This window comes from Rattus norvegicus, chromosome 7 (assembly GCF_036323735.1).
Source record: "Rattus norvegicus strain BN/NHsdMcwi chromosome 7, GRCr8, whole genome shotgun sequence".
In the NCBI taxonomy this organism is placed as follows: domain Eukaryota; kingdom Metazoa; phylum Chordata; class Mammalia; order Rodentia; family Muridae; genus Rattus; species Rattus norvegicus.
In genome coordinates this window covers 108,679,857-108,696,723 of record NC_086025.1, presented here as the reverse complement: position 1 = coordinate 108,696,723, position 16,867 = coordinate 108,679,857, and the positions used below count along the sequence as shown (strand labels likewise).

At 47.5% G+C, this 16,867-nt stretch overlaps 1 protein-coding gene and 1 pseudogene across 1 annotated transcript; one reads left to right on the top strand and one right to left on the bottom strand.

Moving 5' to 3' along the window:
* Positions 1-428: 428 nt before the first annotated feature.
* Timm8a1-ps2 (translocase of inner mitochondrial membrane 8A1, pseudogene 2) lies at positions 429-791 on the bottom strand (annotated as a pseudogene).
* A 1,124-nt stretch (positions 792-1,915) lies between these two features.
* Positions 1,916-7,405, top strand: Cyp11b3 (cytochrome P450, family 11, subfamily b, polypeptide 3). Its single transcript, NM_181824.1, is given in 9 exon segments — positions 1,916-2,151; positions 2,522-2,677; positions 4,027-4,226; positions 4,341-4,544; positions 4,817-4,968; positions 6,278-6,444; positions 6,682-6,760; positions 6,847-7,035; positions 7,292-7,405. Coding segments are annotated over 9 exon segments (1,497 nt in total).
* The last annotated feature ends 9,462 nt before the right edge of the window (positions 7,406-16,867 follow it).

Genomic DNA, 16,867 nt, shown 5'->3' with positions numbered 1-16,867 from the left:
CGAATCCTCCATAGGACTTTTTTTCAGCTCTAAGTCAAACTTGAACGAAAGCTCACAGTTCATTAGTGCCAGGGTATTTGCCCACTGCCAATTTTTCTGACACAAAGATCTCCCTAAAAAATTCAGAAATAAACCCATACAAATCGAGATTCACCCGAAGTGGTCCCACTATCCAATTCTAGAAAGCAGTTCCACTATCCACATTATACAAAGTAGTTAAGGGACCTTGAGAAAGTGCTGTCCCATACACAGCAATACGTGTCCCCTAATCCCATTTATCTAAATTATTACCACAGGGTTGGCTTAAAAAACACAACCAAATACACGTGACTCTCAACTCCCATACATATAACTTGGTCTTTGTTCATTCTCAGGTGACAATCTGTCTCAAGATGATGAAGAGAATTGGGAGTTAATCCCCCCATAACCATTTCTTTAACCACCTCAGTAGCAGCTCTTCTCTCCTTGAATTACTTTTCCAAAGAGGTAATGCTGAGATCAGTCAGAAAGGCTTTCTGAGAAGACACATTTGGACTTCTGGGTCTGCTCCAGTCTATTTAAGATGAACTGGCTTGTACCAATGAAACATTCAACGCAGTTCACAAAATAGCCCTCAGCCTGACTGTCCAACTTAGGCCAGGCTTATCTATGCCCTTCTCCCAGCAAAGTTCCATCATCTGGTGCACCAGCTGCTGGAAGCGCGGCTTCTGGGTCTCCATCTTGATGAAATGCTGCCGCTGAGTGTCCATGGTGCCCAAAGCCGAGCCCGACGAGGACGAGGAGGACTCCATCCCAGCCCGACCACGCGGGCCGAAGCGAGCACGGAACCGTCTCGCCGACCTTCGCCTGTCTACATATTTACTCTTATTGTGGAGCCTTGAATGACTCATCCTGATTAAAAATCACTAGCCAGATAAGAAGAGTGGGTTTTTTAACTGTTCTGATTTACATTTAAGGGTCAGCTCCTAAAATTTTTGAGGAACCCGTTTGCCTCAGGGGCATAGCTTAATCAGTCTGGGAGCAGGGTAGCTACACCATCTGTGATCTAATGGAGTCTTGCAGCAAGCAGCTGTAAAACATAGCAAGCAGCCAGGTCCACAAAGCAAGTCCCAGAACAGCCAGGGTCACACAGAAAGTCCTCGTCTGGCAAGAACAACAACAAAAATCTCTTCTTTATTAGAAACATCAGAAGATCAGAAATGTGTTTGCAAATATACATGTATGCACATATGTACATGCACGTTTGCATCCATGTGTGCATGCATGTGCACACATTCGTGTATGTGTGTACACTTGTACATTTGACTATAGATTGGCTGTCCAACAATCTCTGGTATCTGTCACTCTCAGCTCCCATGGTGCTGGGATTAGACTCCCACACTAATGTGCCTAGCTTTCACAGGGTTCTGAGAGATCTGAAATCTGGTTCTCATACTCAAACAACTATGCATCCCATTACCCTAGGACAAATGGAGTTCATTGTTATTTCTCAATTTGAAAAGAAAAGAGAAATTCTAAAAGCGAACACTTAACCGTGAATCAGGACAGTGAGTAAAGACCCACTCCCTAAATCTGGCTAGGGAATTTTAAACTAGGATGATCATTCAAGGTTCCACAAAGGGAAAATAAGAGCACCTGACGGCTCTCACCCTGGAGGAGGAAAAAGAAGGCTCTGACCACAATTGGACTATTTTTGAGTGTTAAAGTAGAGTCTGCACCCTCCCACCCACCAGCAGGCATTGCAGAGGTAGGACAAGGGAGAAAGCCTCTACCTCCAGAAGAACCATCAGTTCAGAATACATTTCTAGGGCAAGTCCAGGGACACATCCTGCAGTGGCATTGTCAGTCAGCGATTCATGTCTTCAAGACAAGATAAAAGGCCACGGACTAAACACAGGAAGAGAGGAGGATGGCAATGGCTCTCAGGGTGACAGCAGATGTGTGGGCAAGACCCTGGCAGTGCCTGCACAGGACGAGGGCACTGGGCAGTACGGCAACACAGGCCCCCAAGACACTGAAGCCCTTTGAAGCCATACCACAATACTCCAGGAACAAGTGGCTGAAGATGATACAGATCCTGAGGGAGCAGGGCCAAGAGAACCTACACCTGGAGATGCACCAGGCCTTCCAGGAACTAGGGCCCATTTTCAGGTAAGGGCTTTCCTTCCCCATAGCCAAGCACAGACATAGCTTGCTGTCCTCCGTTTGCCCAGGCTCTGCAGGGTACGAGGTGCTGCATTCTCCTGTAGGCACCAGGCATTCCTTCTTTAGGAAGACAGGGAGGGAGAACAGGAGGTTCTGGGACTGACTCGTGGGCTCTCCACAGGGACAGAGAAAGGCACTTCTCACTGCTGAGAGGACAGAGTGCTGAAGTGGAGTGCAGACACTGGGAGAGTCCTCCTGTGGGGGAAGCAAGGGCTAGGAGAGGATGAGATGAGAGAGCACACTGACAGGGCTGGCTGTGCAGCGAGCTCAGGTGGAGGACACTCCACTTACAGCAGGGCTGTGTGCTTCACCACAGGCACAGTGCAGGGGGAGCACAGATTGTGTCTGTGATGCTGCCTGAGGACGCTGAGAAGCTGCACCAGGTGGAGAGTATCCTCCCGCGTCGGATGACGCTGGAGTCGTGGGTGGCCCACAGAGAACTCCGTGGCCTGAGACGTGGTGTGTTCTTGCTGTGAGTGGACATTGGGAATGAGGAGGGAGGTGAGATTGGAGTCCTGAACACAGGATGCAGAACTGGCTGGGGTGGATATGAAGACCAGTCTCTGACAAGCATAAATTTGTAGTATGTCATGAGGTTTTGAGGGGTCTGGGGAGGAGGGAGATGGCCAAACAGCACTTGCTCTCAACATCCCTTTCCCAGTCTCCTTCCCTTAGGTCAAAACACTGCTCCAGGAAGGTGGGGGTAAAAGACCCCTGGATGAAGGTCACAGCCAGCTTCCTCCATAGCCTGATATCCAACAACATGGATTTGTTTCCCTAGGGGATGCTTTACTCACAGAGATTTGGGCTAGACGGTCCTGGGGACGAAGGGGTGGAGAGAGGGAGTTGGCAGCTCTTGTGGGCTCACAATCAAACATTAAATAAGGTGGTGAGAGAGGGGCTCCTATTGGCTTAGTCTGTGTGAACTGCAAAGGTGTCCTTCCTGCTGAGAATGAAAAAGGAGGTGATGGACAGCTACCCGAGACCACATAAAGAGCAGTGTTTTCTCAGTAATGGCTAGAGAGATGAGGACCTTGGAACCTTGTCTGAAATCACCTGGAAGCATGGAAATGCTCAAGAGGCACTGGGGACACGAATGTGCATGTGTCATATATGTTGTATACTTGGGGTACTTGACTTGTATTTTTTTGAAAGCGTGACCCTGTGACGTGTCCAGATATAGAACTTGACTCTCTAAAGGAATATGTATGGCTGCTCAGAGTACTAGGATGTTCACACATATTTTTGAGGTCACGTGTGGCTGCACACACAAATGTACATATGGTCACTGTAAATGGTTGCAGGCTTTAGCACACAAACGTACATGCTTTCTGCTTGTGGGGTTCAGTGTGCAAACACCTGCCCACTGTTAACTGGAGAATCTCCATGGTAGCCCTGTAGCCTGGACCTCAGTTTGTGGATGTTCTTAGTGGTCCTCTGCGGAGGCTTGTGCCCCAGGGAAGATGGGATCCCTTAGCTGAGTTAGGCAGAGCTGACGTCTCAGAGACCACACACTACAGCATGGCAGGGTCAGTGAACTCACTTAAGCTTCTCTTCTGTGGGGTGGTAGTGTAGGCCAGGTAGGCAGAGCTCGACAGCAGAGTCTCTTTTCTCCCTGGATATGGATGTGCTAATCAACTTCAGACTTAGTGACCTCTGCCCCAACACAGGGAGGCTGCTTTGGAAGAAAGGACCTGCAGAGTCTGCCTCTGAGCCCAACACTTCTTTTCCTGGATTTCTTTGAGAGTCAAGGAGATGGACATAGGCTTGGGGCCAGGTCTACCCATTGTAGTGTCTGTAGCTCTGCTTTCTGTTCTACAGAAATGGGGCAGACTGGCGCTTCAACCGACTGCAGCTGAATCCAAATATGCTGTCACCAAAAGCCGTTCAATCTTTTGTCCCCTTTGTGGATGTGGTAGCAAGGGACTTTGTGGAAAACCTGAAGAAGAGAATGCTGGAGAATGTTCATGGAAGCATGTCTATGGACATTCAGTCCAATGTGTTCAACTATACCATGGAAGGCATGTGTGGGGAAGGGTCCAGCTTGAGGGAGGCAGGGACGGCAGAGGCCAGGAAGGAGGAAAAATATTGAGAGCAATGACTGCCTTGGTTCATTGATAATATTCTCTCTGCAGCCAGCCATTTTGTTATTTCCGGAGAGCGACTGGGCCTCACAGGCCATGACCTGAAACCTGAGAGCCTGAAGTTCATTCATGCTCTGCACTCAATGTTCAAGTCCACCACACAGCTCATGTTCTTACCCAAGAACTTGACTCGTTGGACAAGCACCCAGGTGTGGAAAGGACACTTTGAGTCCTGGGATATCATCTCTGAGTATGGTAAGGACCCCTGCCTTGAGCTCGGCCACAGGCAGTGGACGATGGTCCCCTGATACCCCATTCACTTACTTCAAGAGCTGTGGCTGCTCTTGGAGGAATTAGAGACAAAGGGAGTCAGGAACTCTTTGTGTGGTTCCACTGTGACTTTAGGATTGCCTAACCCAGCAATGGTAGAACAGCACCAGGAAGACTGAGGTTCTGGGGATACAACATCTGGGGGATGAAGCAGAGGTTTATCCCAGGATTATGACTCCATGTTTCCTCTTCCGCAGTCACAAAATGTATCAAGAATGTGTATCGCGAACTGGCAGAGGGTCGCCAACAGTCCTGGAGTGTCATATCCGAGATGGTAGCACAGAGTACTCTGTCAATGGATGCCATCCATGCCAACTCAATGGAACTTATTGCTGGAAGTGTTGACACGGTCAGGATCCCAGGGTGCATGAATCCTACAATGACACCCCAGAGTGTTCCCCAAAGCACAGTCACTCACAGTTCCTCCCTCCCCAGGGCCATCTAATACGATTCCTCTATTGTGTTTGTTTGCTGTGATGCTAGTAAAATGTCTGAGCAAAAGAAAAGGGGTGACCTGACTAGATAGTGCGTAGACAAGGCCTGCATATCCAAGGTCCAGGCACAAGTTAGGTTAGACAGGCAGCAGCTTACCCCTCATGTCGCCCAATGCATGAGCATGCTGTGGGCCAGGAAGGCTCAGGGTCCTCTCTATTGGACTGTAGAGCAGGCCTCCAGGTCAGTGTGTACTCGAGGCCGATGAAAGGAAAGACAAAGCCAAAGGAGTGATAAGCACTCAGATTACCCACTGTAGCAGAAGGGAGAATATGGCTGTGCAATTTAGTAAGGAATGTGGGCCCAGGTCAGTTTTCCTGCCTGTCCTTGGGTCTAGGCTGTGCTAAGCTTTTTGATTAGGAACAGAGGCCTCAAGTTCTAGAGAAGAAAGAATAAGGACAGAAGCGACTGTGCTCCTACCATGGAGTAGTACTTGAGAGAGGATGAAGACCAGCCTAAGGCCTTGGAACTGAGAAGCCAGAGGCATGGGAACAGTGCAAAAAGGGAACAGAGAGCCCATGAAAGGGAGTCTGACAAGTGAGAATTGTATGCCTACACTCCAGGGCAGCAAGCTACGTGAAGCAGGGACACACGGCCAGATGAGGCCAACAAGAATCTGGGCCCCATAAGGAAGGGCCATTTACCATGTCCAATGCCAATCAGGCAGCATAAACCCAGGTTGATATGTTCAGTGTACAGCATAGAAACCTAATGGTGACTTCAGAGGAGAATGAGAGAGAGAGAGAGAGAGAGAGAGAGAGAGAGAGAGAGAGAGAGAGAGAGAGAGAGAGCTCTCAGAGACTGTTTAGTGGATCTAGAGGCTCAGGGCTTACAGAGGTCAGGAGGGGTCAATGTGAAATGTTGTGACCAATTAGAGATATGGACCATAAGGACAATTCCAAGGGGCATGTGGAAGGCCAAGTCCCTCTCAATGGGCACCAGATCAGGTCTAAATCAGCAAAACTCTGAAGTTGCTGAGGTGTTGGTGGGGAATACCATGTGAGGGATTTTTTTCCCTCAGGATGTAGGGCAAGGAGTTCAGGTGAATATTAGAGTGGGTCAGAGTCCCACTTTGCTATGTCCATGCACTTTCCTCAGGGGAGGGCATCTTTGTAGTAGTGATGCCCTTTGGGAGGCTGTCTGAGATTGCTCTCTGGCTCCTGCAGACAGCAATCTCCTTGGTAATGACCCTTTTTGAGCTGGCTCGGAACCCAGATGTTCAGCAGGCCCTGCGGCAGGAGAGCCTGGCAGCTGAGGCCAGCATCGCTGCTAATCCCCAGAAGGCCATGTCAGACTTGCCCTTGCTGCGGGCTGCCCTTAAAGAGACCTTGAGGTAGGTGCTGACTGCCCTTCCTTCCCTCCTGTCCAGTATTCAATCTTTTCAGGGGCAGAGGACGGCCATGTTCTCTACTCTCCTTCCTGTGGTTGGGAGCTGTTGTTCCTCTGGAGGTTGGCTGAGCTCCACAGAGCTGGGAGCCACACCCTTCAAGTATCTGAGGGAGGAAGGTGCAGATGTGGGCAGGAGAAGCCCTCATTTCTGAGGCCTCTGTTGTTGCTCCCTCATCTCCAGGCTCTACCCCATTGGTAGCTCTTTGGAGAGAATCGTAGACTCAGACCTGGTGCTTCAGAACTATCATGTCCCTGCTGGGGTGAGTGATCTTCATGCCCTCACCAATTGCCCTTCCCTCTATCTCCTCAAAAAGCAGCTGAACTTACCCTTGGAATCTGCACACAGACGTTGGTCATAATTTATCTGTACTCCATGGGCCGAAACCCTGCAGTGTTCCCAAGACCTGAGCGCTACATGCCTCAGCGCTGGCTGGAGAGGAAAAGGAGTTTCCAGCATCTGGCCTTCGGCTTTGGGGTGCGCCAGTGCCTGGGGCGGCGCCTGGCAGAGGTGGAGGTGTTGCTCCTGCTTCACCATGTGAGCACTTATGGGTGGGGATGTGCCTGTGCGATTTAGGGTGCTGATGGGCAGTATTTGGAACAAAAGCATAGGCCTTCAGGCTTCTATTTGGGCTTCGTGTGTTTGGTGAATTCTCTAGAGCAGGACTGGACCCTCAGGCCTCCAAAGGATGTCCTAGTTTCAGCATGGTGGCTGCACTAAACAATTTAGCAGTAGATGGGCCAGTGCTCTGCCCTGCTGAGGAGGCCATAAGGACCCCCCCTTTGTGTTCCAGATGCTGAAAATCTTCCAAGTCGAGACACTGAGGCAAGAGGATGTGCAGATGGCCTATCGCTTTGTTTTGATGCCCAACCCTAGACTCGTCCTCACTATCCGGCCTGTGAGCTAGTCACTTTACATCTGGGGCCCTAGTCAGTCCACCAGCCTACCTCTGTCCTGACACCCAAGGTCATGCTTCTCTGCCAGCAGAATTTTTTGTGGGGAGGAGGTCACACTGTCATCATTCAACACAACTGTACACAGTTTACAGCTGAAGACCTCCAGCATCAGGTACATGCAAGGCCAGGGAAGAGATTAGGAGTATCTTCAGGGCAATAGGTAGTCTCTCCTGAGTGGTCTTCCCCATTCTTTCCAACGGTCACTCCAGGTGGCCACAGCCTTCAAAGGGTCTCAGAGTAAAGCCAGAAGTAATCTTCTCCTTATGGATCCATTATTTTGATATGACCCACAAAAACATTTTCACACACATATGGGTTTTTGGGGGGCAAAAGATACATAGATGATAGATATGATATATGATATTGATAGATGATAGATAGAAATATAGATAAAATGATAGATAGATAGATAGATAAATAGATGATGGATAGTCAGTCAGACATCTCGGTGTTTTGTTTGAAGCCTTTCACAGTGGAGCTGGCACATACGAGCTGGTGAGTCTACAGTGTTTTAAGAGTAGACACAGCTGCACTTGCTAAGGACTGGGTGGTGGTGGTGGAATCAGAGATGCAGGCAGGAGGACCTGCTGGAACCCAGATACTGTGTGAAGTCCCCACAGGGACAGTGGTCTTCCATGAGGTCAAGGTATTTCCTGACTTCTGCCAGTGCATGCTGCTTGGGCAAAGGTAATTCTCTTGACTTGTGAAAGTGGCCCAAAGCATAAGAATTTTTTCAGGTATCCTTTCAGCTGCAAGTCGGTAGGGCGAAAAGTTTTGGCCAAGAACAACCACTTCACAGGATCTCCTGTGCTCAGCACCAAAGCACAAATCTACTGGAGATGTGTGTGCCAAGTTCCAAGGTCTTAGGCCTTTGCGTATTAGGCAGTATCGAGTCAGGGCCTTTAATGATATAATTAATGTGAAATGAGGTTACTGGGTTGTGCCTAATCCAGTGCCCAGAGAGCCTCCCAAGAAGAGAGTGAGGTGCCAGGTCACAGAGACAGACCCAAGTGGAAGACAAGAAGTTGGTCTTCTGTAAGCCGAGGAAAGCAGTTGAAAGTCCTACAGTCTTGGCTCCATCACTCAATCACCTCCTTGGCTGTGAAAAATAAACTTGTGTTGTTGAAGTCCCGGTTTGAAGTCTTTTGCCATGATGGTCTGTTTTATGGGGGTATAGCTCAGTGGAAGGAGGTCTGGTCTTCATGGTTGTGTTCTTGATGGGGCTGTAGGATCCAGGACTCAGGTCTTCCATTTCCTGAGACCACAATGTGAGCTCCCTCCTCTGCCTGTCCCCCGCTTAGAACATGCTGTCTCAAGGCAACTGGCCTATGTGCTATAGTGATTAATTCTTCAATATTAATACCTTTTAAGTCAGTACGCAAAGCATTGACTGCATTGTGTTGTCCTCATATGTGGTTGACCTCAGTCTCCACTGTGAGATGCGGCTCTATACCTGGGAAAACCCCAGAGACTTCACACAGCTCTGAGCTGATCGTTGCTTCTAGGAGTCTGACAAGAAGAGTGTGCATCGATTCTTAACTTCCTCAGGCAAAAATCACAATGACTTTTCACTCACAGTCATTCACAATACCCCTTAGCAATACAGTAGCCAGGGAAATGAAAACTGACAACAGTGAAGATTACATAAAAAGTTAAAGAGAAACCAAGGTCAGTGATCTGCACGTAGATTTCTCTCTGGGTGTTGATTTCGTTCCTCACTGGGTTTACAATGTTGTGTTTTCATTTCCTTCCAGGTTAGACATTTTCTGACTTCCCAGCTCCTACATTTAACTATTGGGGCCAAGTGTGCTTTGAATATGTTATTTGTGTTTTAGGAATTCCATCCTCACCTGCAGGATTCACTCCTATCCTTATTCTCTGTGTCTATAAAGAGGCTTCCATAGACATTCGTGTTCTTGATCTTGGAATGTTCATCAGCTGAAGATGTCATCCACAAATATCTAGTATAAATCTCCTGGCCCATGAATTTCATGAAACAGCATATACAAGCTACTATGTCAACTGATATGCATGCCATGTGGTAGGGGAGGAGAAAGCAAAATGAATCATTTCCCTTCCTCCCTTGTCATCTGGGCACTGATCTATGGTTCAGTGACCATAACCAGTCACTTCAATCTCATACTTCTCCATAGGAAACAGACAACAGAGCTTTGAATTCACAAACAAAAGTATAGTACACTAAAAACACCTATAGGATCACAGGGAACCGACCAAAGGCTGTAGAGACAATCGAGAGACTTGAAGAAAAATAGTAGCGAACCACATGCCCTATATCCTCACATAAGACACATCAACACACACACACACACACACAGTCACACAGTCACACAGTCACACACACACACACACACACACACACACACACACACACACACACCTTCCAAAGTATGACAGCCTCTAAAGGCAGCACAGTCAACTGGGGACCCAGTGTTCAATTAACTCAATTAGCAGGAAAACAAAGGAGAGAGTTAGCAAATGGGAGAAAGGTCTGAATAGATAGTCTTAAGAGAAAACACACAAGTCAGAGAGGAGACATAAAGGACATTCAACCCTACTAGTCATCCAGACTCAACTAACTGTGAGAAACATCTGATGTTGGAAGAGTGGCAAATGAAAAAATGATAAAAGACCAGAAACACCGAGAAGGGAGGGAGGAGGTAAGAGGAACCTCTGAACACAGTTGGTGGGAAACCAAATTGTCACTGGCACAAGGAAGAGCAGGAGGACCTCAGAAAGTAAGCCCATGGCTTGCTCTCTCAATCATGTGCTGGTCTCACAGTTTACACCCAAAGGAAACAAACTCTTTATATCAAAGGGAGCTCTTTCACCACCATAATTGAAGCATAGTCACAGAGCCAAGACATGCATTCAAAGTAGTGAGTAGAGAAAATAATCCAAGCCAGACAATAGGTGACACAAGCCTTTAGTCCCAGCCCTCAGGAGGCAGAAGCAGGAAGATCTCTGTGGGTTTGAGGCCAGCCTGCTCTACAAAGTGACTTCCAGGACAACCGGAGCTGTTACACATAGAAAACCTGTCTCAAGAAACCAACCAACCAAACTATCCAACCAACAAATAAATAAGTAAATAAATAGATAAATAATAAAAGTGGTCCACACATTAGGGAATACTACATACCCTGAGCAAAGAGGGAAGGAAGCATAGCAATTGTGTCAACTGGAAGGACCTAGGGGGTGTTATATTAGGTAAAGCGAGTGAAGCACAGGGAAACTAAGAGTGGGCAGGTGAGTTGAAGAAAGCTACACTTAAAATAGCAAAAGGTAGAGGACTTGAGAGATAGCTTAGCAGTTAAAGAGCACTGACTGCTCTCCCAGAGGTCCTGAGTTCAATTCCTAGCAACCCCATGGTGGCTCACAACCATCTGTAATGGGATCTGATGCCCCCTTCAACTCTGTCTGAAGACAGCTACAGGGTACTCATGTACATAAGATGAATAAATAATTTTTAAATCCTTTTTAAATATTGATATTTTTAATTTACATTTCAAATGTTATCCCCTATCCCCCACCTAACCACCTACCACATCCTGCCTCCCTGCCCTGACATTCCCCTACACTGTGGGGTCCAGCCTTGGCAGGACCAAGGGCTTCTCCTCCCTTTGGTACCCAATAAGGCAATCCTCTGCTACATACACAGCTGGGGCCATGGGTCTGTTCATGTATAGTCTTTGGATGGTGGCTTAGTCCCTGGGACCTCTGCTTGGTTGGTATTGTTGTTCTTATTGCAAACCCCTTCAGCTCCTCCAATCCTTTCTCTAACTAAACTAGTGGTTGAGCTTCTCAGTTCAATGATTGGCTTAGAGCATTCGCCTCAGTATTTGTTATGCTCTAGCAGAGCCTCTCAGGCAACAAGTATAGCAGGTTCCTCTCAGCATGCACTTCTTGGCATCAGCAATATTATCTGGGTTTGGTGGCTGTATGTATATGAGCTGGATCCCCAAGTGGGGCAGGCTCTGAATGGCCGTTCCTTCAGTGTCTGCTCTAAACTTTGTCTCCATACCTGTCCCGCGCTACATCTCGCCAGCAGGAACGACGCCGCACACACAGGATCCTACTGCAGAAAAGCTTTAATGAGTCTTGAGAGGGAGAGCATAAGCTTACAATGCGGAGACGCTGAGTGAGGAATAACCGTCCCTTATATAAAAACTATCCTCGCCTAGGACGTGTCACTCTCTGACTGGTCGCTGCCAATTATGCCAGATGACGTACCAAAGCGTACGTGTCCCTTTGAGTAGGGAAGTTACCAGGCGCTTGCTTATTGCCCTTTTTACTAGGTGCCTTCTGCTGGATGCTGGTGCCATCTTGTAATGGAGTATGTGAGGACAGCTCCTCACATATGTGAGGACAGCTCCTCGGACAGCTCCTCACCTCTGTGAGGACAGCTCCTCGGACAGCTCCTCACCTCTGTGAGGACAGCTCCTCGGACAGCTCCTCACATCTGTGAGGACAGCTCCTCGGACAGCTCCTCACATCTCCCCCTTTTCTGTTTTTTTTTTTTTTAAAGCAAACAGGACACCAAGATATAGGAGGGCGAAGACAGACGTCATATCCTCGTACGAAGGTGGCGAACCTGTAGAAGAGAGATACCCTTAGGCTGTAGTTGGGACCCAGGGCACTCCCGACCTGTCACACTGCCATTTTTCGAGGGAGGGAAAACTGGGGCAGAAACCCTCATGTAATATGACATGCCTTCCAGGGAGCGTATTTGGTAGAACTTCCCTGTGCGATGCTAAGCTCGTCACCCCTCATGGGCTGCTCAAGCCGGACTCTCTAATCCTGTGCAATGAACCGAGGTTCTAGGAGTGCAAGAGCTGTCCAGCTGGCGACCTGTTGCTTGAGCATGGTCAACCAGATATTGGCTGATGCTCCTTGTTCAAGGGCTACAAGCGCCTGGGCGATCACTACTTTGTAAACCTTTCTTGTTTGAGATCTCAATTTGCAAAGCAACCAGAGGAGTAACACTAATCCACAGCAGAGGATCACTCCAAAAAGTCCCACTCCCACCCATTCCTTGAAATAAGAGACTGCTGAGGTGATCCAGGACGACAATCCCTCCGTCAAAGACAGGTCCAGTCAGGTAGAATTTACCTGAATGATGGTCGCTCTTAGCTCTCGAAGTGTCTGTTCAAACTCCAAGGTCCAATTCTGTAACAGATGCTGTGAAAGACTCTTAGACAGATTAGCAGCTCGGGTAAATTTGTCATATTATATGGAGGTGACACAAAGGCCTGGGAGTTTTTGCTCACAGCCAAGCTGGGCCAGTTGCCATAGAATGTTTAATTGCTCTTGGACCAGATCTATATGTTGGTTGACAAGCATAAGGCCTCCCTATATCTGAGTATTGGCCGAGGCCTGTCTGTCCCGAGCCACAGAGACGGTGGCTGATAAATCATTGATTGTTTGGGTTGTCTGTACTGAATTTGACAAGGCCAATGCCGAGGCAGTAACCGAGGCAGCGACTGCTGTCGTAGCAATAATGCCAGCAATAATTGCAGAAGTACCAAAATCTCTTTTTCCTCTAAATAAGGTCATGGTCCCCGGGGCATCAACAGGGATCGGGATAAAGCGAGGCATGCGGGTAACTACTGCGATATTTTATATGAGTAGCTGTCCAGACAGAGGCAGCAGGTTTGATGTTCCCCGTCCAGGAAAATGACAACCGTCCCTTTTCGCCCTTTCCTCCAAGTAGCATCGCCATGGGCGTAAGATCAGTGCAGCTACCGTTAACGCAATGTAAGGCCACCACCATAGAGAACTGTGGTGTTAGCCACAATGTCCTCCTCACCAGTTCCCCATGTGGCCTCCCTTAACCAAGCAGAAGATTGATTACATAACATAATGCAAGGGAGATCAAAAGATGTTTTGTTGAATATGCCAAAACAAAGGCTGCCCTTAAGGGGAATAGTCCTATTTTCTTTTAGTTGTTCAACCTGTGGATCCTTAGGTAAATAGGCCAACCCTAAATCCCTGTTAGTGGTACATCACCGGCATCGGGAGTGGAAAGGTTGACATTATTCCCCATCGTAGCTCGCCCTGCACCGTTGCTGGCATCCATGGAAGAAGAATGAGGAGGTGCAGGAGTCCCAGTCCCTTCTTGATCACTTGCTGTGATGCTCTGAGTAAGTCGTCCTGGGATCCATATGGGATTTTCATTGTCCTGTGGAAAAACACAGACAGCTCCCCTGGATCTTATTAAAACAGGATCCGGGTCTTTCCATTCATTTGTCAATACATCCTTCCATTTGACTAATTCTTTTGTCCTCTTGGGCTCTGAGCAATGTCGCTCAGCCGCTGTTTGTCCAGCTTCATCAAGATTTAAAAAATTTAAGGTAAAAAGGGCCAGAGCAGTGGCCACTTGGGGTGTTGGGGGGAGTTCTATCATAATTCCCCCTCTTTGTTTTATTAAATATGATTTGAGCGTCCGATGAGCACGCTCTATGATTCCCTGTCCTTGAGGGTTGTAGGGCAGGCCCGTCAGGTGGGTAACCTGCATCTGAGCACAAAACTGACGGAATTTTTGAGATGTGTAGGCGGGGCCATTGTCAGTTTTTACACATTTTGCCTTTCCCCAAGCACTCCATGCTTCAAGGCAGTGCTGAATGACATGTGTTGTTTTTTCTCCTGTAAGTGGGGTGGCATGTAGAATGCCAGAACATGTGTCTATAGATACATGCACATACTGTAATTTTCCAAAAGTAGAATTATGAGTAACATCCATTTGCCAGATTTGCAATGGCTGTATTCCTCTCGGGTTGACCCCGATGTGAGGAACTGGGAGGAACTGGCAGCACTGTTGGCATTGGGTGACTATATCACATGCCTCTTTTCTAGTTAAAGAGAAGCGACGGTGTAAAGTTTCTGAGGTGACATGGAAATTGCCATGAAAGGCTTTAGCGGCCTCTAAAGGAGAGGCCAGGGCCACAGCTATCATTTTTGTGGCTTTGTCAGCCAAATCATTCTCTGAACTCATTGGGCCAGGGAGTCCAGAATGGGCCCGTATATGAGTAATGTATACAGGGAATTTTCTATTTAATAGGATAATTTGGATTTTTCGGAAAATATCTGCCACCTTACTAGTGGTTTTAATTATACCGGCGGTTTCAAGAATACTAACAGCATTAACCACATAGGAGAAATCTGAAACAATATTTAGAGGAACCTGGAATTTTTCAATGACCTCCATGACCACTAGGCATTCTACCACTTGGGGTGAGGTTTCAAAATGTTGTCGTGAGAATACTTGGGAGTTTACCACATATCCTCCCACCCTTGTTTTTGACCCATCTGTATACACTGTTATCCCCTCCTTTAATGGTCTGTGGGATGTGACGCGAGGGAAAACAACAGGTTGTGATCTTGCAAAACACAATAGGGGGTGTTTAGGATAATGATTATCTATCTTCCCTGAAAGGATGTAAGCAGCACTGCCCAATCATCAGAGGTAGCGGCTAGAGTTTGGACCTGGTAGGGTGTATATGGGATAATCAAGGATTGGGGTGGAGTCCCAAAATGACAGATGGCAGCTTTTAGGCCCTTAATAGCCAGATGTGCTACTGCGGCTGGATACCAATCAATAATCTTCACAGGGGAAGCATGTGGATGGATCCATAACAGTGGACCTTGTTGCCATAAAACTGCAGTGGGTAAATCCTTGGTATCTAGTACACAGAGTGAAAAAGGTAGAGACCAATCAATGCGTTGCAATTGGGCCTGTTTTATGGCATCTTCTACTTTTAGTAAGGCCTTGGTTGCAGCGGGAGTTAGCACACGAGGGGAGGTGATGTGGCCGTCCCCTTCCAATATTTAGAACAAAGGTTTTAATTCCGCGGAAGGGATTTTCAAAAATGGTCTCAACCAGTTGATATCTCCCAAGAGCTTCTGAAAGTCATTAAGAGTATGGGGGTGGTCTCTACGGATTTCCAGTTTCTGGGGCATAATCTTATCAGGGAAAATAATGGATCCTAGAAAATGACCTGTGTCAGCAATTTGGACCTTTTCTGTAGCAATATGTAAGTCCCATTGTTTAAGGGTTTTTTGTAATAAGGAATAGGCTTGTTTGAGTAATTCTAAGTCTTTATGACACATCAATATATCATCCATGTAATGGATTAACAGTAAATTTGGATAGGTCTCCCTGACTGGTTTGAGGGCTTCCTGAACATATAACTGACACATCGTAGGGCTGTTGGCCATGCCCTGAGGTAGGACCTTCCACTGGTATCTTTTATCAGGTTCAGTATGATTAATTGATGGGACAGTAAAAGCAAACCTGGGCCTATCAGGGGGGTAAAGCAGAATAGAGAAAAAACAATCCTTGATATCTATTATTACCAAATTCCAATCTTTTTGTAGGGCCGAGAGTATAGGAAGGCCCTGCTGAATGGGTCCAAGGGATTCCATCTGATCGTTAATGGCCCTCAAGTCATGGAGTAGTCGCCATTTTCCTGATTTTTTCCTTATTACAAAAATTGGGGTGTTCCAAGGAGAGGTGGAGGGCTCCAAATGTCCCAATCTTAATTGTTCATCCACCAGTCCTGTAGCTGCCTGTAATTTCTCAGAGGTTAATGGCCATTGGGGAACCCACACCACATCCTCCGTCCTCCATGGTATGGGTCGTGCTGCCCCAATGGCGCCTAGGAAAAACCCAGGCCTTGTTTATGGGGGTTGGCAATCGGTTCAATGGGCGTGAGACAACCCTGTTCTAATCGCCCTAGGCCTTTCCCTTCCTTATAGCCCATCCTTGACATCATGTGGGCCACTTGTGGGGGGGTATTCATTAGATAAGGTCAGTCCCATGGTCTGCATAACATCCCTCCCCCAAAGATTAACAGGCAGGGGAAGTACATAAGGAATAAATTGTCCCTGTCGGCCATCGGCAGTTGTCCAAGTTAGAGTGGCAGAGCTGATCATAGGGCATGACTGGTAGCCTAATCCTTGTAGTGAGTGAGAAGATTTTGTGGTAGGCCATGATTGAGGCCACCATTTTGAGGAAATTATACTTTTATCAGCCCCAGTATCCAGTATGCCTTCGAATTTCTTTCCATTAATTTCTAAGCTCAATTTTGGGCGGTTGTTAAGGTGAACCACCAAATATGCCGAATCATGACCAGTGGACCCCATGGGTCCCTTGGTATCCTGTATCGTGGCCTGGGAGCACAGAAGGAGTAATAGCTGTGCTATTCTATCTCCTTTACTTATGGAAAAAACCCCATCGGGACTTGAACAAAGAATCTGAACATCAAGAGAGCGCTGAGCTTCAACAAGGCCTGGATGGACTATCAGTCCTTGTAGGGCGAGAGATCCTCTCCCAAGGACAAGGCCTATGGTTCCCGGGGGTAGAGGCCCCACAGTCTGAGCAAGAATTGGCTGAATGC